At 32.0% G+C, this 23971-nt stretch overlaps 1 protein-coding gene across 1 annotated transcript in view; it reads right to left on the reverse strand.

Moving 5' to 3' along the window:
* Window positions 1–23687, reverse strand: part of LOC108775227 (frequenin-1) — a 59285-nt gene extending 35598 nt beyond the window's left edge. The window contains exon 1 of the mRNA XM_018541533.1: window positions 23624–23687. Coding sequence (XP_018397035.1) covers window positions 23624–23687 — 64 coding nt within the window. The remainder of the gene's footprint in view (window positions 1–23623) is intronic.
* Window positions 23688–23971: the final 284 nt, after the last annotated feature.

A 23971-nucleotide genomic window follows, 5' to 3' on the forward strand; every position in this document is an offset into this window, starting at 1 on the left:
TATTTTTACTAAATAATTTCTTTTAAAAACTATCGTGACTTAATCGATTTAGTCGTTGAATTATTCGAAACCCTCAAAACATTTCTTTCTTTTTATTCACGTCAAAATAAAAAAATATACGTTAAATTTAACGGAATTTGTCGGAAAGAAAACGATGAAGCAATTACAATAAAATTTCATATATCTTTATGTTTACGGTTGGTACTTATTATATTTTTATTTCGAATTTACAAGGAGGAATATAATCTTAATGTCATTCTTGGAGCGTTTGACGATGATCCTTTATATTAAATATCATTTTTATTGTATAATTTCTTTCGAAAAGTATCGCAAATTAATCAGTTTAGTACGTCATTAAATTATAATACTTCAGACATTTTACAAAACATTACTTTTATTAAATAATTCCTTTTGGGGAAAAACTATCACGACTTAATCAATTTAACCGTTGAATTACTCCAGCATTTCTCTTATTCAGGTTCAAATAGGAAATGTAAAGAATCATGTCGACTTTAGCAAATTCATTGACTCGTCTGAAATAACTCGAATGTACATTTCGGGACTTCCGATTTAACTATTTGTATCAACTAGATGAAACTTTCTAATTTACTTTATTTACGAGTACATATACGGGTGTAAGTAAATATTTCAATATAATACAATGTAAACGTCAACGGGAATCTGCAACTGTATTAATGTTGCAAAAGGAAAGTTTCAAGTTAATTTCATCTAAACAACTGCAACTAGCGACTAGATATTAGAAATCGCATGCACGCGTCTCATATTCGCGGAACGGGAAGTTGACGGGCGTACAGAGTAGAAACTCGTTGCAAAATGTGTGAGACCCGACAGGCAGAGCGATTTCATATACTGCAGCAGCGGCCAGTAATCGTCATCGTCTAGTTTGCACGCGTGCAATGTGCACTCCCGCAAGCGCACATACGACGTGAAAAAGCATCACGTGCATCGATCGTTCATCGTGACAGACGACGATCCGGATGGACGTCCATCGGGACGAGGGGATGGTCGACGGGTAAAAATGAATAATAACCGACAACGATGTCGACGTCAACGTCTACAAAAGGATGGAAGAGGAAACGCTAGCAAACTTCGCGTATCACGATCGTCGTTTCCATCCCTCGAGGGATGGGACCGTGGAACGAGACGCGAGGGTGAAAGACGGACGGTACATCACCCAACAAACGTTTCCGTTCTCACGACGAGGAAGAAAAAAAGAACTGCGGCGACGAATCGCCGCGGTTTTAGTGCGACGCCGACGCGTCGCAGAGGCATTTTGTCGATGCGAGCCAAGTCGAGTATCGTCAACTTTTACACGGATATGCTTGTACGATTTTCTTTTCCGTTCTCGTTCTTTTTCGTAAGAAAAACGCGGATCACTTGCAAAAATAACATTCAATACGATCCTAAATAAACCGCGGCTGGGTCTTGCGGAGTATCGCGAACTTCTTGGGAAAATTGCCGGACTCGCGAGACTCCTCTTTCTCTCTTCTGCAATTCCCGAAGGGTGAAACGTGACTCCGAGAATTTCAGGATGATTCATGGTCGATGAGCTCGCCGTCGCTCGACGGCGGAGATTTAAGCCGAGGATTGAAGCCGGCACGAAACTCGGCGAGTATTACTTCTCTCTCGCCCGACGGTAAGGACTTCGCTCGGACGTAAAGCTGATGCAGGAAAAATGAACGGGGAAGAACACGTCTGCCGGATAAAAGTACCTGTGAATTTATTATTTCGTTGACTTTGTAATGTGACACGATATAAAAGTAGAATATTCAATACCACTCAACGATAAAGATAAAAAATTTACCGAAAAAGACCAAAAACTTTAAGTAGAAAATCTGGTAAAAACCAGTTTTTACTATGAAAGGTTTTTACTGGAATATGTATTTTTTTTTATATTTGATGTTATTCTAGAATTCAGTTTATTCAAAAGATTCTATGTACAAATAGCTGTAAACAATTATATGTAGTACAATGACTAACAAGGAAATCGTTAGAACAATCTATCCAAACTCATCCATTTTCACGAACTTCGTATACGTTGCAGAGCATTGAAAAGAGACCCATATTTTTTATCTGCTTATCTGAAGATTTATAGGTCAACACAACCCCTTGAAAATAACGGACTTTTTCATTTTTAGCGAATAAATATATATATATGAAACTACAAGGTATATGAAAAAAGGATTTTTACAAAAATTTTATGATATTTTTATACATTTAATAGTGTATTTACATTTTTTAAATTTACTCCCAATTACATTTTTTTAATTTACTCCCAAGGAATATTTCGACCCCTAAATATGGGTCTAATATTTTTTCATTTAACTCTACAACATATCCATCAAAATCTATGAGTGATAATTTTTTTAAGTGGCAGCCACGTGAACATTCAAATCTAATTTTAAAAAGACATTATTAAAACTTATTAGACATCTCACAGTAAGGACATTTCTGCTTCAATATTTAACAAACGAGAGGCAAAAGTTTTATTAAATAAAACTAAAATAATGTAGATATTAAGCATTTTAATCATGAACATTGAGAAAAATAAATTTTTCTTTAATATTTTAATAAAAAGCAACTTTTTTTATGTTAAAAATCTGGATTTTTATTTCGAAGTAAAAAAACCTGTTTTTCTCTATTTAGAGAGTATATAAAGAGGCCATAAGCAGGAACACGTCGGAGTCACTTGGCAATAAAAGCGCAATTCTTTTCCCGAATGTAGGTATTTCAATTGTTTTGCCAGACATGGAATAAAATGAGCGGGACGAGGTGAATATCAGCTGGGCTTAACCTCGACGTCGGCATTTGTTTTAAACGCTCGTAAATAAAGTCATAAACGCCCCCGTATGCGTAGGTCGAGTGGCTAGAATCTAAAAGAAACTACCAGAGAAAAAATAGTCGAACTTTGTCGTAACTCAATACTCGATCATAGAGTATAGTTACGGCGATACTCTAGCAGTTTAGCTAGAAAGAAATTGAGTAGCGAAAGCTATGTAACCGAAGATAAATGACAGTTTTCATAGTTTATCAGCGAGAGCCTCGCTCAAGTTATATACAGACAAATTGCGCGCAAGAACTTTGCTATTCGCGTGGAAACTCGCGAGTGTATATATATAAGCAAATAAACTACGTAAGAAACGTATATCAGGAGCATTTGAGATAAAGCCGGGACAGGAAGAGTAAGGCGTAATCTCGCATCAGATAAATTAATAAGCAGCTTGTGATAAAATAGCGCGGTTATCACGCGATCGCGAGAACATACATATGTCGAGGCTCGAGCATGAGTTCCTCGTGATCGCTTATAACGCAATGTAGCCGCGAAACATTGTTTTACTGGACTGTCTATTGATTTTCGCGGGCAGATTAAATGGAAGTTTCCTGGAGCGGGTGTATGGACGGTGCACGACCTTACGAGAATAGTCGTAATTACGCGATACGTTCGTTTCCGAGCGTTTATGGGCGAATGTTAACTACCGGGCAAAATTGTCATCGAGTAGTTTTATTGGAAATGAAATAGATAATGTCCGGATAACTTTTAACTTAGAGAGATACCAGTTTCTAATTGTCTCTTAAAACATTGCAAGCAAATTCAAGATAATGGAGTGTTCAAAATAAATATTTATAAAAGCGACAGTTAAATAGAGTTAAATTATCGGGTACAAACAATATAGAATGATTTCTCATTTAGATATGGCTCGTTAATTATCTTTAAAAGTATGTGGATTTTATAAATATTCACTGTTGAAGCGACATAAATGATGGAGCGAAGATAATATACCGAGCTGGATTTTATAGTGTTCTATGTATTGACTATTTTATGGGGTGAGAATCTTCTGTTAAAGGAAATTTTGCATGTTTGAACGATGAATTCTATTGTCTTGATATATGAAGCTTCAGGAAGTTATGTATATATATAGGTATCATCGATTTCATTATAATATGTTGCGTAGTGCACTTTATTTTACATAACAAGGATAGTAATTAACTATTATTTTGAGAGATTTTTCTTAAAAGTGATATTATCAAAATCATTTCATCAAAGTCACTCGGAATTACATATATCAAGCTTAATAAGGAAAGTAAATATTTATACAAAAATGAGTTAAAAAGTGAAATAGAGTTAAAATTATTATTAAGAGAGTATAAACTATTATAGAAAATATTTATACGATTGTTTTTTTATTTAAGTGTGATTTATTAATTATCCTTAAAAATATTTTATAATAATATCCAATATTGAAGAAACATTAATAAATAACGGAATAAACATAACGCCAAAGCAGCAACTTTATCATGTCTTGTATATTGACTCTTCTATGGGGTGGAAAGCCCCTATTAAAAGAAATTGCGTAGTTAAATGATGAATTTTATTCTATTGATATATGCAGCTTCAGGGGCTATAAATATAGTTATGAAAGTATATATAATATAATCGATTTCATTATAAAGTATGCTGCGTATTTTTGTTCTATATATACCTTCCAGCGTGGTAATTAACAGTTATCTCAAGTGTCTGTTTCATGAATGTAGCATTAACGAAATTACTGCTTTTATTACTTAGGATTGTGTCAAGCTTAATCGAGAAATCGAGTGAATATTTATACACACACAAGCGACAAAAGAGTTGGAAATGGAATTAAAATTATTGCTGGGCACAAATTATAACTGTTTGAACGATTTCTCACTTATATAATATAATTCAATAATTATCGTCAAAAATATTTTTTAGGTATTCAATATTAGAGTGAAAACAGCAACACAACAATTTTATGGTTATTTTTGTTTTGTATATTGTTTTATATACTATTCTATGAAACAGGAATCCTCTATTAATAGAAATTGCATACTTGAACGATGAATTCTATTGTTTTGGTACATGAATTAAGCTTCAGGGAACTATGAATGTAGTTATGAAATGTGTATGTGTTGATTTCATTATAATATGTTGTATAGTATGCTAGTTCATTCTATATTCGAGCGTGGTAATTGACAATTATTTCGAACGACTTTTTCATAACTGCGGAATTAACAAAACTATTACTTTTATTGCTCGGGGTTATTTCAAGATTAATTAAGAAATCAAATGAATACTTATACACAAACAACGGTTAAAATTAATGTCGGGTACAAACTGTAAAATATTTAAACGATTTCTCACATAGTTAATTACTTTACATTAATTAATTACTTTACGGATATTTAATATCATAAAGCACGCATCGTTGATAAATAATGGAGTGAAAATAATATCAAGCCGTCGATTTTATGGTATTTTGTACATTGACTGTTCTATGGAGTGAAAATTTCTTGTTAAAGGAAATTGTATAGTTGATCGAGATGAATTCTATATTATTTGATACGTTAAGGTGTTTAGGAAATCATGAGTGCAATTATGAAATGTGTACTATATATCGTTGATTTCATTAGAATACGCTGCATAGTACAGTTTATTTTACATGTCTGTAAATAACAGTTATCTCAAGTGTCTTTTCCGCGAATGTAGTATTAACAAAATCACTGCTTTTATTGCTCGGGATTATGTCAAGCTTAATTGGAAAATCGAGTGGGATTTTCGACGACAAATGTGGATTTGTTTCTACGTGGTCGGTTTCTTTGGCTTAACTTTTTTGGGAAATTCATGATGTCATGTGGTAATAGTAGAATACAAATTTATTTACACAGCTAAGACTGCTTTAATTGAATATAAATTAGGATTAATTTGATTTACTGTGCATTAAAGTCTAATGTAAATCTAATTACTTATATAATTAGCTTCGTAGCCCGCGCACATTAGCGTTTAACTATAGGGGTTAATGCGTCACTTTTTTATATTATCGTTGGGATAATATCGCGTTATCGCACAGTGTACAATGCGTGAATCGGAGAGCAAAGATCAAATCGCTGTTACGAGCGTGATGTTATTCGCAATTTTGTTGGCTTACACAAAAATCGGTAAAAAGTATTTGCAAATCGATGATAAAACTGCTTGCGCGTGATATAGCATATTTCATAATTTATCGGTTAATTGCATACGTATATAGAATAATTTACTATGTCCAGCGACCTGGCGGAATTTTATTTACGCGAATGCGTGACACAGGTGGTAGAAAGTTGCAGTAAATTCGATCGTGCTAAATATAATGATCGCAAACGAGGGTGCATTACGCCGCAATTAGATATTTCCCATTTATGTCAAGGGTGCCTGCTAATTTGAATTTTATCAAAGATTCCACGTGTATGCCGCCCTCAAACATTGTTAATACCTAAATACAAGTGGCATAATCTACAATCTTCACCAAACGGCACGTTCTCTGTTCTCGTAATAATACTTACTGATCATTAATTATTCGCGGCATAGTTGCAGCAATAGTGTAAGCAGTCGCCAATTCTCATGCTGGTTCTCACACGGTCGTTCGCTAAAGTTGAATCGGATTACCAGCGTATCCAACCGAGTCTGAATTTATAATCCAAAAGGACGATGGTGCCGGCTGAAGGTGTATTCGCGTGTGAAATTCCTTGTAATTTAATAACTCGTAATTTCATAGTTATTATTCCCATAATGAGAACGCCGGATCTTTCTCTCTCTCCCCCGTGGGTCCACTCAGCTAACAAATTCACGACAGTAATTCAGCATCGGTATTGGACTCTCGCGCTATCGTGTTAAATTGCGACAGACATGATCAGCTTGACATTCATGCACCTCCGGTGTGTAGACGTCACATCGATAGCGCATAATTTAGACGTGACGGCAAGATCACATCCGGTTGCGCTGCTATAACCCCATCCGTTTGAAACGATTTACTATATAATCTCGCGTGTTTTGTGCCTGGTTTGCAATTTGTGTACATGTCACGTTTCTACCATCGACATTTTTCGTTTAATGTGTTATGCATGTTCTCCAGTTTTGTAATTTAAAACAGCGTTTAATTTCACACTTGTTTTGTAACATTTTGTTTTCAACATTCAAGGAGAAACTATTTTAAGATGTAAACAAAAAATAATCAGGACAAATCCAGAGATGACTAATTACACATTTAAAAAAGGCTATATTTTCCTGCATTATTTATTGGCAACAATATTATTATTTCGCCCATTTTCGTAATCGATCCATGATGATCCATTGTTGTTCTCTAATCTCAGATTAATCTTATCATTTTCCATATGCCGATCTATCTCTGAGACTACTCATGCGTTCATGGAACTTTTACGAAGGTATTCATGAAAATCCCTTCTACTATCGATCGACTTGTTCAGAAATTGCGAACCCAAATTGGTTTTCGGATAAGACAGGTATTTTCCGCCGCGTTAGGCACGCTAAAAGCGACGCGCAGTTTAAATTCGTTCTCGTAAAAGTCTACTCTCGGCGATCACAATTAAAGTTCAAAAGTGTGTCTAGTCTAATGATTTTCGAGAGACTTTTCCTTAGCGCAAAAATCCCGATGGGGCGATAGAAGCGCGTCATCGCTGCAAACAGCTCATCTATGGCGAACTTCCGCGGTAGGATTTCCTTAAAAGACTTGAGAATGCCTTCGGAAGTTGCACCTCTTGACAACGAGTCGTGCACGAATCGGAAGTTATCGAAGGAACGAATCATTGAAAGATCTGCCCGTCCAAGCGGAATAACAGACGCGAGAGCGGAAAAGCTTTTCGAGCTCGCAACTGACCACCGAGGCGTGCGTATATCTTCGACAAAGGCTCTTCTAAACGTATACATGATACTCTTATAGATAAGAGGTCGAACCCGAGTCTGGTTACCTGAAGACTGAAGTTATTCATCAAGTTCGGACTTTGACTGATCTTTTCCATCGTCTTGTAACTTATTTTATAAAAGTATAGAGACTTACGTTAGTAACAGTTGCTTCGTGCAATATTGGACCGCGGGTAGGAAATTAATTTCACTTTGTCAAGATAAGAAGGATCACGGTCAATATTATTATTTTGACTTTACTATTCTGATATATTAGTAAGTAGAGAGCTATAAAACGTTTTCACATTTTTATAAAATATTTCAGACGTTATATAAAGGCGTTGGTAAAATTAATATAAACGTAAATATAAATTAATATTCAAATTATCACTAATTAATTAATTTGTCAAAATTTATTTCAAGAATTAACCATTGATGAGACATATTATAAATATTTCCGGAAACATTTTGTCTGAGTTCAGCAAGTGAAAATTGATCAATATCAATAAATGAAGAACAGGCCGTACTGTTAACAGATCTTTTGATATTTTATAATATTTTCTGTGAATCTTACAATTTCTATAGTTCAGGCAAACTGCTGATTATTTGTTAATCTTGAACTACAATCTTAAACTAAAACTGAATTTATACATTGGATGAAAATTATTGTCGCATGAATGTTTACAAGGAAATAACGGTTTTGCAGAAGTATCTAAAAGTTTAATTAGATATATATTTAACAATTATTTGCTCAGATTATCAAAATAGTTATGTAGAATAAAATAATTATATAGAATGTTCAAGCATTGATAAAAAGCAGCAAAAAGTTTAAATATTCTAACAGTTTGAGCGTTTTACACAATATTCTTGATGGTCTAAATAAAAGTATTTTCAAATTTGTGTTTAATATAAATTTTCTGTATTTAATATATTAAGAGAAAAATGTAAATTTTAATAAATGTGTAATCCTGTAAAAAAGATCTTACAAAGGTAAAAAAAGATACGCCAAGTACATAAAGCTATTAACTATCCAAATATAAGCGTGAGATCTATATCAAGTATATTATTATATATAAAAACTTCGAAAACTCTATAAAAATCTATTCAAAAATTCTTTGTAAAAAATAGATATTATCAGCGTAATTACCCAACAATATATGCAATAAACGTTTAATGCATCCAAAAGTACGTGCAGTTACGATTAATATATTTAAAAGTGTATGACGAACGGGATCATATTAAGCAGATACATATCGATTCGTCATATATTTTTAAATATATTAATCGTAACTGAATTTATACATTGATAATCTGATCAAATAATTTTTAAGTATGTATCTAACTAAACTTTTAGATACTTCTACAAAACCGTTATTTCCATGTAAACATTCACGCGACAATAATTTTCATCCAATGTATAAATTCAATTACGATTCAATTACAATTATTTAAATATATTAATGTAAAAGAATTTTTTAATAGATTTTTTAGAGGGTTTTCGAAGCCTTTATATATAATAATATATTTGGCAATGTATAGATCTCATGCTTATTTTTGGATAGTTAAGGACATTCTCCGAAAAATCCATTTTTTGTTTTAGATTTTTCTTACTTACAGGAAAAGAAACTTACAGAAAAAGCTTGTTTTATTGTCCTGAATATGTGCTTTAAATACCCGGAACGGGATTAAAAATCAAGATATTCTACTTCAAAGTTGAAGCGTTTAACATATCACTCAGGGAAGTGTTTCGCTATTTCAGCTAGAATTCTAAGTATTATATCTAAAATGTATCGCTGATTTTTGTATCTGCTAGAAAATTTTCTATCATACCTAACTTTTATAGCAGCAATATTCTAACCATACTTGCAAGAAAAAATAGTTAGTGTAAGGTCTATATATTTATTTGACTGCCGTCGCTAAACTTTTCTGTTATTTTTATAAGAGATATGTGACAAGCTTATATTTGACTAGACGTCACAGAAAGACTTTTTTACTGAACTTAACAAACGATTCAGATATAAATTCTATCTCTGTCATCTACATCGATTAGATATGAGACATATACGATATCGTAGTACTCGCTAGCCATTTACCTATTTCAGCTAATTTTTCGTAGCTAGAAAATTTTTGCTACAATTGTAAAATTACTTTTTATAGGATTCCTATCTAAAGCTTATTCGAAAGTGGTCTTTTTATTCACTATTAAAAAATTTTTTTTTAAATAATAAGAGATAAAACTTGATATCACAAGGAATAATATGAAATTTGTCTGAATGGCTTCCGGTATTTATTTTTAAGAAATCATCGAGCAAAGTATCTCCGTTATTTTTTCGACCGGCGGCAGTGACGAAAGTGGGGAGCATTGACGATTTGGCAACGTCGTACGAAACGTTGTTGAAATGATATGATTTATACTTACATGCACAGTATCTCACATTTTGATAATTATAATTAATAATATAGATAAGGGTAATTTAAAATAAAAAAGAATTTTACTTTATATGATTTGTATTTGTTTTTTTTCTTTAGGTTGAGCACAACTGCAGTCGGAGAACGAGAATCCTTAATACGCTTTATGTACTTGACTTTTTTACCTTTGTAAGGTTTTTTTTATAGGATTTAAATTTTGTAATTTAAATTAATACCACGGTTAGACTATTTGTTTTAAGGAAAAACAGAAAATATTTAATTATTATTTAATTAAATATTTTATTTAATTTTCCTAAAGAACATTTTTGCGGAGTTTAAATGATTTCGGAGACTATAATGCAAAGTGTTCTGTCGATTCTCGAAAGAATCACTTATATATATATATATATATGTATACATATGTACGAATATATGTATAGGTACACGTATAAAAGGTACACAAACGAAGACCTTGGATCAGTCGTTCCCAAGACTTTGACGTGCTTATTTGTCAGCAAACAGTTTGAAACTGGAACAAAATGTCCATTGCAACCATTTTAATTTTATATCGAAAGTGCGTTTTATAATATAATAAGATTTTGTTTTGTTTTGTCAGATTATTTGAGCGTCCGAAGAGGGCTGAATAATACACTCAAACATGTAATGCGCGTGTTAAATAATGTAAAGTCAATTTGTCGACATATTAAAGTAAAATTTATAATTATAGAATGTAGCTCATTTCTTTATTTAAAGTTTTGACAAATTATTTAATTGAATCTTATTAGTCCTTTATATTACACAACTGTCAATATAATTTTAAATATTTCTTACTTTATAATTTATTCTTACTTTGACACAGCTTTCTGTTACTTACTTATTACTTTTCGTGATAACTATTAGTTTATCATAATTTTATTGTATAATAAAATCGTTACTCTTTTTTATATATTTTTATTATATTTTTTATAATTTTAGGTGGAAAAGTATGAAAGTAAAAGTGTCTAAAAAATATATTTAGAACGTGAAGCGTCCGAAGAGGGCTGAATAATACACTCGAAACATGTAATGCGCGTGTTAAATAATGTAAAGTCAATTTGTCGACATATTAAAGTAAAATTTATAATTATAGAATGTAGCTCATTTCTTTATTTAAAGTTTTGACAAATTATTTAATTGAATCTTATTAGTCCTTTATATTACACAACTGTCAATATAATTTTAAATATTTCTTACTTTATAATTTATTCTTACTTTGACACAGCTTTCTGTTACTTACTTATTACTTTTCGTGATAACTATTAGTTTATCATAATTTTATTGTATAATAAAATCGTTACTCTTTTTTATATATTTTTATTATATTTTTTATAATTTTAGGTGGAAAAGTATGAAAGTAAAAGTGTCTAAAAAATATATTTAGAACGTGTATATAAACTACGAAAGTAATATAAGGAACGTTGCAGTAAAGTGAATTAAAAAATACACCTGGTGAGTCTAAGAGTTGCATCTGAAAAGATGAATCAATATGAAGTAACGAATAACTACACAAAAGATGTACACTAATAACAAGTGCGGTAAGACTTACATAGTTTCTAATAAACATTTTATTAATACCTTTGTGCATTACAAAGTGCAATTAAAGTTCAAAATTAAAGCATTACACAATCCACCATACAAAAATGGACAAATTTCGATGTAAAATAACGTTGTCAATAATCATCATATTGAAATTTTTAGGAAAGCATTTTAAACCTTTAAATCTGTACTTTTCAGAAAGGTACTTCAAAAAACGTTATTACTGATATTTTATAAAATTACACAAATATAAATAAAGGTACAACAGATTTCAGAATTTTTAACGAAATTTGCTAAGTTTCCCATCGTGAATTAAAAATTGTGCACTAATGCAGATTACAGCATTCGAAAGGATAAATCTTGGTTTGTTTTTGCCTTTCTTTCGAGCTTTGTACTATTTTCTTTCACCGAGTTATTCGATGTTGATGTAAAAATAAATTTTTTTGCTTCAACGTTGAATAAATCGGTAAAAAAATTCGTACAGTGATCGAAGAAAAAGCAAATTATACATAAAAACGATTCAATCTTTCGGAAGCTGTAAACCCTATTTGTGCATAATTTTTATTTCGCGCCGTGCAACTTCACAAATTTCATATGAAATTTTAAGATTTGATGCATCATTATTTATGATAGTGTAACTTCATAAAATATTAGCAGAAAAGTTATTAAAGTACCGGTGTGAAAAGTACAGGTTTTATGATTTAAAATGCTTTTTCAAACATTTCGATACAATGATTTTTGACGAAGTTATTCTATTTCGAAGTTTGCCTATTTTTGCAAGTGATATGCTTTAATTTTGTTGAATAGAAAATTTAAAAAATTGTCAAGTTTATGTTACTGTTTTCATGTTTTATTTCATAACAATTGCTTTTTTTAATATTAAGATAAACGTTCTGACTCCTCGACAACTTCGAATCGGAATAGAGACATACATACTGAAATCGGACTACACATATGCAGGACGTATGGTAAAGGATTTCAGAGAAAATGGAATTTGTGTATTCATGAGATAATTCGTAAAAGCAAAAAACCTTATCAAGGCGAATTTTGTGAAAATAAATTTGGGTGAGTATTTAAGTGAACAACAAGAGTTAGGAAAATAATTTGGTAATTTAATATCAATGATTAAATTAACTGGTAAAAAATAATAAGTATTGCAATGGTCGTTTTGCAGGGAAAAAGGAGGCCTAATATGCCACGTGGTGACAAAGCATTGATATGCATAATCTTGAGAGTATTTGTAAAGATGGACAACCTTATCATTGTGAGTTTTGTGGAGATATGTTTAGATAGGTATTTAATTGAATAGCAAGAATTATTTAATAATTCGTCCTATGTACTTAAATTAAGTTGTAACAAATGATAAATATATATTGCTACGGTAACTTTATAGATATATTTCAATTCTAAAACAGTACAAACGGTGGGCGTTTTATTTAAGTAATTAATGTTATTAAGAATTTAAAGAAAAAAGAATTCCTATACTAAATGGTACCTGAGTTACGAAACAGTGAGACTCGAAGCACAAAGATAAAAGACATTCTTACGAGTATGTGCTTTAAAATTATCGTTTTTCCAATTCTTCTTCTCACTGATAGTCTTTGTTTTTACGTTTCTATACGTTAAATATAAATATGTTAACTTTCTGTTTGTATTAAAGTCTTTCCTATAAGATCTCAACAGACACAGTTCTGTAAATATGTTAGAAATCCGTATCTCACTGTTTCGTTCGAAGAACTTTAAAGAGAATCAGGATTTTATATATACAAACGAATTTAGATCATTTATACAAAAATTATTTAATCCATTATCATCTTCCTATTTGTTTTTATTCTATGTAATAATAACAATATTAATTATGTATAATTGTAATATATAACAACGTATTTTAATATACAGGGCGTTCGGAAATTAAATGTTAAAACGTCTAGAATGTGTAGGAGATCGATGAATTAAGAAAAAAAGTTTTTATAAAAATATAAGGTGGAGTTGGCTAAGTCGTACCGATGGTTAAATCATACCTCCATTGTGTTTTCTATACAAAACATTTTTTTTAAAGATAATAATACTGTTGTGACGCTAATAATATGGGTTAAGAACTATCATTTTTGTTTTGTCTTTGAATCGTCTGTTTACGAACGACGTTTAAAATTGATTTTGTTCGGTGTCTGATCTAAGTTTTGGTACAACTTACCTAAGGTGTTATCAGTACAAGATGAGTAATTGAATTATAGTGTCCTTCAGGGTATAATTGATATTTAACACTCTTTTCGAGTGTAGCATTAAATTAGCAAAATGTTCGTAAGTTATGCTATTATTGGTAAATTTGTAAAAATAGAGGGAGTTGGGTAAATCGTACTTGTCGCTGGCCTTTATATTATACCGGTACTTTTCGCAAGTGACGCGAGCTCCCATAATCTCATTGCGGCTTGTACGCATTGATATATATAGGTTATGTTTATAAGTTAGGTATATCTATTAGCATCGGACACGAATAATTATATTAAAAGATTTATAACTCTGAAGAATATAAGAGACTCCAAAGAACAATATTTTTTAATATACTGACTTTTATTAGCTTTCAACAGTATTACAAGTACGAATACGCAATTTCCTTTTTCCATACTTAATTCTAAGTAATGACAATAAGCAATGTCAGCTTGTTTACTAAGTTAGAAGTACGATTTAGAAACCAGGTGATACAATTTAACGATCCGGTCTCCAAATCGTACCGAAAACTACTTTTTTTTTTTAAATTTAATTTAGACAATAATTTATTGTTTATTTTCGCAAAAGTATCGTTTTGTTTTATTGTCAATGAACCAAAGTTTAATGTAAGTATAGAAATATTCTGATCTCTTCAGTACTTTTGTTATAATTTTGTTTAAACGTTAGGGGATACGATATAGGTGACTTCCCCCCTATAATACTTGTTTTTGTTACGTTTTGCAGAAAATCATAAAGAAACAAAAACGTTTTTCATTTCGTTCTTGGACGTGAAGAAGTATTGTCTTGGGTATTCCGACCATAGGTTCTGATGCAACAGGACTTTCTTTTTGTGGAGGTTTCAAATGCAGAAAGTATATATATTCGATATCAATTGACCTACGACACATTTAAAAAATCGAATTAAAACTGCAGTGCACCAAATACAGACAAAGTCTGTATCTGGCGGCAAAACGCTTTGTTCGTACTGACGATATGTTTGCATTTCTTCAATATAGGCCAAAATTTTAAATAATATCTACACGAGCAAATGTATAAATTTTGTATAGGGTAAAGTGTACGTGATTGACCACTTAAACGCTGAAATTTAATGTAATCACTGTAATCACATCGAAATTTTTTCAACATAAAGTAAGGTTTAAAGAATATGTTCAAATACAAAAAACTTTGAATAAAACCATGTTTTTCATTTTTACAACGGTAGAAACTTTTATTCAGAAAATGATAGTTATTGACCACAAAAGTTTTAGTTATTGAATAGAAAAATGACAGTAATTGACCATTATTAGTATGAAAATCATCAAAATATAAGAAGAAAAATAGTCCAGAAAATAAAAAGATGTTAAAAAAATGAAATGTTAGAAATTTTTAAAAGGATTTTTATTAATATTTACAAATTTTTATCTGCCCAGGTCTTATATAAGTCTACCTCGTAAAAAGCGAATTGTAAATTGAACATTTTATTCATATATGAAGTTAGTAAAGCTCAGTTATTACTATAGGTGTATTCCAAAAAAAAATTAACTGCCAGTACTGAAAACATATACATAGTGCTCGTGACATAAACTATACATTTTTAGTTCTGGCAGTCAATTTTGGAACACAGCCTATGTTGGAAAATTAGCTGTTAATTTGACTTGGATTTTAATATGTAGGCAAATTCATTATAAATGGTCAATTACTGTATCGTGGTCAATCATTGTACACTTTACCCTAAATAGGTTATAAAAGATTACAATGACGACTGACTGTGTATTGCCTCTTTTGCGACTTTATGTAGAACGAGGCAAAACCTTTTTCATAGTTTATCTATACAGATGTAATATTTTTATGAGATATAGTTTTATAGATACAGGAGATTCCAGTTATTTTAATTTTTATATGAGGATATTGTCATATAAAAAAGTAGCATCCTTATAAGCACATATTATTTCATAAGTAACTTTTAACACCTTAATTGAAATCAAATCGATGTTGATTGATCTTTCATACCATTTTTTTTATATTGAGTACATTTTCTATTAATTTAAAAGAAAAAAACAATATTGAAATACTTTCAATAGTACTTTCGGCTTGATATTAATAAGTGTCGAAAGAGTAAGACAGTTTACCTTCAAATGAAGGTAAACTGTTCCCCGACAACCATGTATGAATTCAATTCGGTCAGATTAATCGGCCTTGGTATTCCATAATACGATGACAGTTTGTTCTGTACTTCTTCCTTCTCAAATTCCGTGTTTGTATTGTACTTGTCAGATAGCGGTTAAAAAAAACTTGACGGATATCTTGAATTCGTGGACTTGCGTGCGACAGCTTTGAATATATGATATGTGGGTTCGGTCTCAGGTTTAGTTTGCTTGACATGCTTCGTAATTAAGTTTTCTACTACTGACTCGGAATTACATAATTGCAACGTTTTTCGAATTCGTCGTATACTTCTCGGCATTTGCAGGTAAAATGCTGATTTGCTAAAATCTATTAAGTATAAGTGTTTCTTGTAGAAACAAATTTATTCACACTTACCGCTTACGTTCTATTACTTTACGTTTTTTTTTACCAATTAAAGTTTTACGAACTCGTGACGTATTTCTACTCCAAAGTGGTGTTGTACCAAAGGATTCATCCTGCCCGCCTTGCTCTAAGGCGTTCCGTTTATTATCTTCATCGAGAAATATCGATTTCCCGGTCACTTTTATTTTAGTCGGCTTTGTCACAATTTCTGCGTCGCTCTTGCGTTTACCTAGAGATATCTTTGAAGTTGCAGGTGACGTTTCACTCGTCGCGATCGTTTCTGTTTCCTCCTCCAAAAGAATTACGCGAATATACCGAACTCGTGGCATATTTCTACTCCAAAGTGGTGTTGTACCAAACTGTTCATCCTGCCCGCCTTGCTCTAAGGCTTCTATGTTCTGTTTATTGACACCCTTTATCCTCTGGTATATCATGGTGTAATCGGCGTTAGAATTGTACGTGTGCTTGTTCTTTAGATGTTGCTCAAGAGGTATCTTTTCACTATGTCGTTTTTCTATAAAAATTAATATAAAATATACTCGATATAAAAAAAGCGGTATAGTCTTATCAAAAAGAACTTATGAACTATATGTTTATTTATCTCGTATGGTAAACATTTTTGTCGTAATATTGATAAACTATTTTTTACAACATATAATGCTGCAATCAGTTTCCTCTATTTAAATAGTCTAGAGATAAATGAATTTACAAGAATACAATAAATGCTACTCAGACACGCCAAGTATCTGCTTTACTATGATCCCGTTTGTCATATACTTTTAAATATATTAATCGTAACTGCACGTACTTTTTTGAATGCATTCAACGTTTATTGCATGGAATTTTTGGGTAATTGCAATGATAATATTTTTTAAAAAGAATTGTAAATCATAGCATTGTATACCCTGCTTAAAATTTTCTATAGAAAACTATTAAGAAAATTCTATAGTTTTTAATGAGTGTTTTGAATCGGTAAATCCCAATCCGCAATAGTTTTCTATTATTATACTCATAGAATCTTATTGATAACTGTAGAGCTTCTATAGTCGCTCTCGTGTGCTACTATAGAAACTATTAAAAACTATAAATACCTAACTATAAAAACTCTATATGTTCCTATAGTTTTTATAGAAAATTTTAAGCAGGGTAGATCTCATGCTTATTTTTAGATAATTAATATGTACTTATGTACTTAGCATATCTTTTTTACCTTTGTAAGGTCTTTCTTATAGAATTTCACTTCTCTTTTTGTTCTTTTGTAAAAGAACAAATTTCTTTTTATTCTTTTTGTAAAAATTAAAGAATATTGTTCTCTTTCATTAAACTCTTATTATATGTATTATACCTTTATACGAATGCATATGTGTGCACCCGCGCGTATGTGTATGTGCATACATTTGAGCGTATGTGTGCACCCGCGCGTATGTGTATGTGCATACATTTGTATAAAATACATTTCGTCGTCGTGTATAAAATAAAATATATTTTTGTTTATTTTTATTTTTAATATATTATATTTTATTATTATATATATATATTTATTCATTTTAATTATTATATATTTATTATTATATATTTATTTTGTTATATTATATTTTATTATATTTTATTATTATATATTTATTTTTCAATGCATAATATTTATTATAAATATATAATATGCACTAATGATAACATACGTGTGCGTATATTATAATAATACACACTTAAACTGCATAATTTTTTAATTAATTGTATTATCATTATATGTAGGCATTGTAAATGCGCCTTGAATGACAAACTGGTTTATGTGTGTGTGTGCTTGATCCTTGAAAATTAAATGACTTTTTGAGTAAAGACATATCAAGATCTCAGGATTGAATTTACCGATTTTAATCGGGCTAGTCGCAATCAAAAGCTTGTGCATCGAACATATAATAAAAATATCATTTGATTTTTATTACAGTTTTAATTTTTGAGATATTTTAACAAAAATAAATGTTGACAGAAGAATTCTGGATAAGCTTAGTAGCACCGCGATATTTCTTTAACATAGTGATATTCACGTCATTCACATCAAATAGCCACATTTGCTTATGTATTTAGTATCGCGCCGCTACGTACCGCGTCGCTAATTGATAAATAAATTTTAATAAATATGTATTTGAATAATATGAGAATATTCGCTAATCGTATATTTATTTGATACAAGAGTCATTAATTTGATTTAACTTTAGTCTTATCGAATATTATTGAAGGACTATATGATTATGGATCGCGGTCGGTAAAATAATCAATAAGTCTGATGATCGCGCGGAAAACTCGTATTTATTTAGTCGACTGTTTACAGATTTAAGACCGCACGTGATGAAAGATGACAATGCTTTATCTCGTTGTTGTCTCGCGGGTTTTCGTATGACCCGTTTTTGGAGAATCTGTTTATGTATTTTTCAGTATCTAGATCCTTCGACATGATTTCGTTATCTGCTCTAACGAACGCGATTTGTTATTTCTTTAATTTATGTGCTTATGTTGAGACTCACGATTACATCGCGTTTGAGCCTTCAGCTGCATTGACGCCTGCATAACATGTGTTATGACGCGTCTTAATCGTCGAATTAATAATTATATTTTAATAATAATAATTACAAATAACAAATTATTTCTTATTGAATTATTTCTTATTGAATAATAATTAGATTTTAAATTATTTTAGTGACTGTTACATTTTAATTTTGGTGCTTGACCGCTACCTGATTTCCGTGTGTTTATTTTTTTTTCTTTCAACAGTCGAGCAGCTTTCTATGTACAGATATAGAACCGTAAATATTACTTATACCTATTGTGTAACGTATGAATTAGTTCTCCGAATGCTTACGACTAATCGCATTTTATTGTGTTGTAGTTAATGAAGTAGTGATTCAGTGTCATCACATAACTATTACATTTTTTTTATTATATACTTGTATCTAGAAAACATTTATTTTTCGTAAATAAGTGTTATATTAGTACAATTCACATAATTATTAATTAAAATTCAATAGAAACATTTTTCTGTCAGTATATAGATAATCTTAGATACTTCCACAAAACCATTTTTTCCATGTAGCGAATTTCATATCGCATACTACCTAATATTTAAAAATTATCTGATTGTAAGTAAAAGTAAAACAAAACTGTTCAAACCATGACAGTCAAAATTATTCTTTTACACTACGAACAAACGAAGAGAACGTCGTTGGAGAATATAATTCAAGACACAATGCTTTGATGTTTGTTAGGCGCGGTCTGTGTAAAGTTGCACCTGGATTATTCTCATACACGAGTTATAGCGGAAACAGAACGGTAAACGAGCGCGATGTGCGAATTTTACGGCACACTGAACCGCTCTCTGTGTTTGAAAGAAAAGCGAGAAACCGGAGAATATTGTCGGACGAGATTATAGTTTTTTCTCGACGCGACTCAAAACATTACTGCATGATAAACACTGAATACTTTAAGCTTTCGGTCAATTTTAGTGAGCAATTACGTTTTGGTTAATTAATTCGTGCCATGCATTGCCACAAGGCGTGCCTGACAGGCAATTAAGGTGATGATGCAAACATTATTCCAGGTCTCTCTATCGCCTTTGTATTAATTACAAAATAAGTATGTGCGTGAATTTGATTGAAACCTAGTCGCACTTTTCTTGCGCGTCGATAAATATTTGTGTAACCGCGTTCAAGCGAAATTAATATTTCACAATAATACCTTGTTTGAAAACGGGGGGTAAACGTTCACATAAGCGTTGCCATGTGCGCAGTTTGCATTCAGTCTGGCACGATTTACTTCATTCCCGAGATCAAAGCCCGATGACGTTGACAATAGCGTTATACATTAAACGTATACTGACACGGTGATAGAATACTTTGGTACACATTATTGATGCAGGCGTAAAACCCACAAGGAACTACTTTGTTTAATAAAGTTAGTCTTGCAATAAGTGTACTTTTGCGGTATCTCTCGACGCATGCAACTTTTTATTATATACTGGGTCATTCGGTCGATCGACTTAACAAATTGGCGGTTATTAAAATGCAAAGGCAAATAAGTCATGACAACTGGACTGTCAGAGATCTTGTACATACTTAATTCGATCTATATCTGACATAGTTTTATTTTTTGACATAGTTTTTATTTTACAACTGGAAACTATCAACGAGGCGCAAACCAGGAATGTCGTTTTCGTTTGGCGTATATTTCAGATTTATGTAGGAAATGTACGTACTTATACATCTATAAAATTTTAATTATCCCGAGGAAAAATGAAAATTTAAAGAAATAAATTCTATTTGAAATAAAGATAGAATTTGGAGCTGATATAATATATTCTCATCTATCATAGCAATTATTTTTTGTACAATGTGAATAAACGGCTGAACGACATGACACAGTTTTGTGCAACTAGAAACATAAAAACTGCCAGCGTGGCGCAAAACAAGAACGTCGTTTAATGTATTTTTCAGATTTCTCTAGGAAATGTACTATTAAATTTAACGGTTTAAATATTGTAAGTAAAAATGAAAACTCTCAAGGAATAATGCCAATGCTAAGCAGTAAAAGTTGAATTTTATGGAGCTGACGTATCTTTATTTATTATAGTAATTATGTTCTGTATGACTCGAGCAAACAACTGAATAACATGACACAAAGGACAATGTCCCCTTATCATTAATCACGATATGATCGATATCCCAAGAGGCTTTTAAAAAAGGTATCGACGTAGAAAAATGTTGACTTTATATCTGAGATCTGCCGCTGTGGCTTTAATAAAATGTTTGTCAAACGGTTCATGCATTTCCGTATATAATATTTATTAATCGAATGTGCTTGCGACGAAGTCGCGTCAGCCTACCTGCGGACTTAAAGGCGAAAATCCTAATAGAGGTCCACATGAAAGCTATCATTAGTGCCAGAGTAATCACTTGGAAATGTACAGGCCAAAAGCGCACCTGCCCTTCGCATTTTCACCCGAATAATTCGCCTCAGGGCTGAGAATATTTAGTCGTTAACATTAGCATTATTAACGGCGCGATAATTTTCACGTGACTATTATAAGTGTGTATATTATACAAGAAAGATCACATGATGATTTTTCTAAATAAAATAACAATATAATTACAACTTAAATATGAATGATAGTGAAAATCGATCAAGAAAATTTTAACATAAATAAGGAAAGCCGGCTATATTCAATCATAGAGCGGGAAGCGTTCACTGGTTCTTTAGTATGATTGGTTTTTGTCATTAGTTCTTCTAGATCTAAGTGCAGAAGCAAAACGTAATTAAGAATCATTGAGCGCTCACTGAGTTGCTTTGTCTGCTGAACGCAATCATCATTCAAATATATTCACAAGGAAACTGTTGAAACTGTCTCTCACTGATTTTAATGAGCTTTAGTTATGTTGTAGAGCAAAAAATATAAAACCTACATTTTTTATCTGCTTATTTCGAAATTTTGAAATAATATCTGAAGAATAAATTAAATAGTAAAAAAGAATTATAAGGATAGGAGTATAGCGCAGTTAGAGAGGTGCAAGTTGTAATGTAAAAACTTTTATTACTTAACAAAAAAGAGATGATATCATCAATATTTCAAATTTATACGTTTCAACTCACTTTGGATCTCCCTTCTTCAGTAATGAAATCACAGAAATTTCGAAAATTAGTTCAGTAGTCCATTAAGATTATTCACAGATTGACAAACCTAAAGTAGCATTTCAAAGACTGAGAAAATATCTTCTTGTAAAGTAATAAAAGTTTTTACATCATAACTTGCGACTTTCTAACCGCATTGTGCTCTCATTAGCTTGGATTTTTTGTTTGTTGTGTTAAAATTTGAGTATAAGTTCTATATTTTAATTTTAAATGAAAAAATTTGTCGAAAAATACGAATACACTATTATTAAGATTATAAAATATCAAAAAATTTTTATATATAGAAAATTTGTTTATATATCTCATAGTTTCATAGCAAATATATTTACTAAAAATGAGAAAAATGTTATTTTCAAAGGTCAAATGTTATTTTGACCTCTAAATCTTGAGATAAACATATAAATATATATGTCTATTGTTAAATATATCTATTATCAATAATAATTTTTTATCTCTACAACAAATTCAAAGCTCATCAAAATCAGTGAAAGGCGGTTCTGATGGCTCTCTTGTCAGATATACTTAAATGACATTTCATTTCCTATGATTATACATATATATATATATAAAGAAATAATATTTAAGTTATACACTTCATGTCGTTATTTCATTTTGAAAATTGTCAGAATTCTATATAGCATTTGTATAATGTCGAGTGTTGCCATTTGTTGAGGTTTTTAATGATTTTTGCCGCTATACCGTCTGTTCGTACTATTGTTCTATAAATTATTCAAGCTTGGTGTAAAACCGCTTAATGTAAATATTACTTAGTAGTCGTAAATGTAGTTTACCGGTGTCACACAACTTTTTGCTGAAAGATTAAATAGAATTCGCGGTTATAGACGTCGCTCTCACTATCGAATCGAGCTCTCGTTCAACGGAAACAAAGCCACGTGGCGTGGAAGCACGGTATGCCGTCGCTTCCGACAGGTAAACTTTATGGAATGGATTAAATGCGTTTTATCGAATGAAGAAAGGTACGTCGTCATTGCGGCGCGTATTGAACGGCTGTGCGATCGATGCGCGTTTAGCGTGTAGACGAGGGAATGCGGAGAGAAAGCGATAGATGAATAAGGAGAGAGAGAGAGAGAGAGAGGCAGTTCAACATTGGAGGCTGCAGTTGTATGGATGGCCAAAATAACGTAGTAGGTCAGTCGGAAAAACCAAAAGAGGAACTTGCCGCTCGTCTTTTAGTCCCGCGCATCAGCTCGCTTGGAAGAATCTGCGACTCGGAAGACCCACTTTTTCAAGAGTTATGTCGAAAGGGGTGCAACTGTTCGTCGCAACCATCCCGGACGATTTAACTTGACGTTTACGACCGGCGAACGCGGAAATATCGCGCGCTCGTGCGCGCAATCGGCAATTTATGATGGTAGCGATAATCAGGGACACGCGCCTCCGTTGTGTGATATAATCCGCTAGTGGTGGGATTTCGCACGCGCTTGAACACAACGACATTGTGATAAAGGAGATAGTACCAGGCGTACGACATCTAAGAAGGTTATTGCTACTTACAGTACGTGTCGGTGGTGAGGCGATCGATGGTATCCTGCTTGAGCTTGCTGTTCTTCTTACCCATCTTCGTAGCCTGGAGCCGTATGGAATCTAACGCGAGCGATTTACACCGATCTTCTCTCGCCTAGCCGAGAACTCCCCTTCTACTCCACTGGATCTCTTTCGTTGTGGATTCTCACCGTCCACCTCGCATCTCTCGATTTCGCTAAATTGCAGTCGACGGTCCGAGAGAACGGCGGAGGAAAGGCGAGTTCGAGTTCCGACGGATGCGCCGGGAACGACCGAGGAATACGACGCTTCCGCGCTAGTTTACGAGGACTGAAAGGATTTGCTGGACGATGAAGTTTC

This window comes from Cyphomyrmex costatus, unplaced genomic scaffold (genome assembly GCF_001594065.2).
Source record: "Cyphomyrmex costatus isolate MS0001 unplaced genomic scaffold, Ccosl1.0 scaffold29, whole genome shotgun sequence".
Taxonomy (NCBI): domain Eukaryota; kingdom Metazoa; phylum Arthropoda; class Insecta; order Hymenoptera; family Formicidae; genus Cyphomyrmex; species Cyphomyrmex costatus.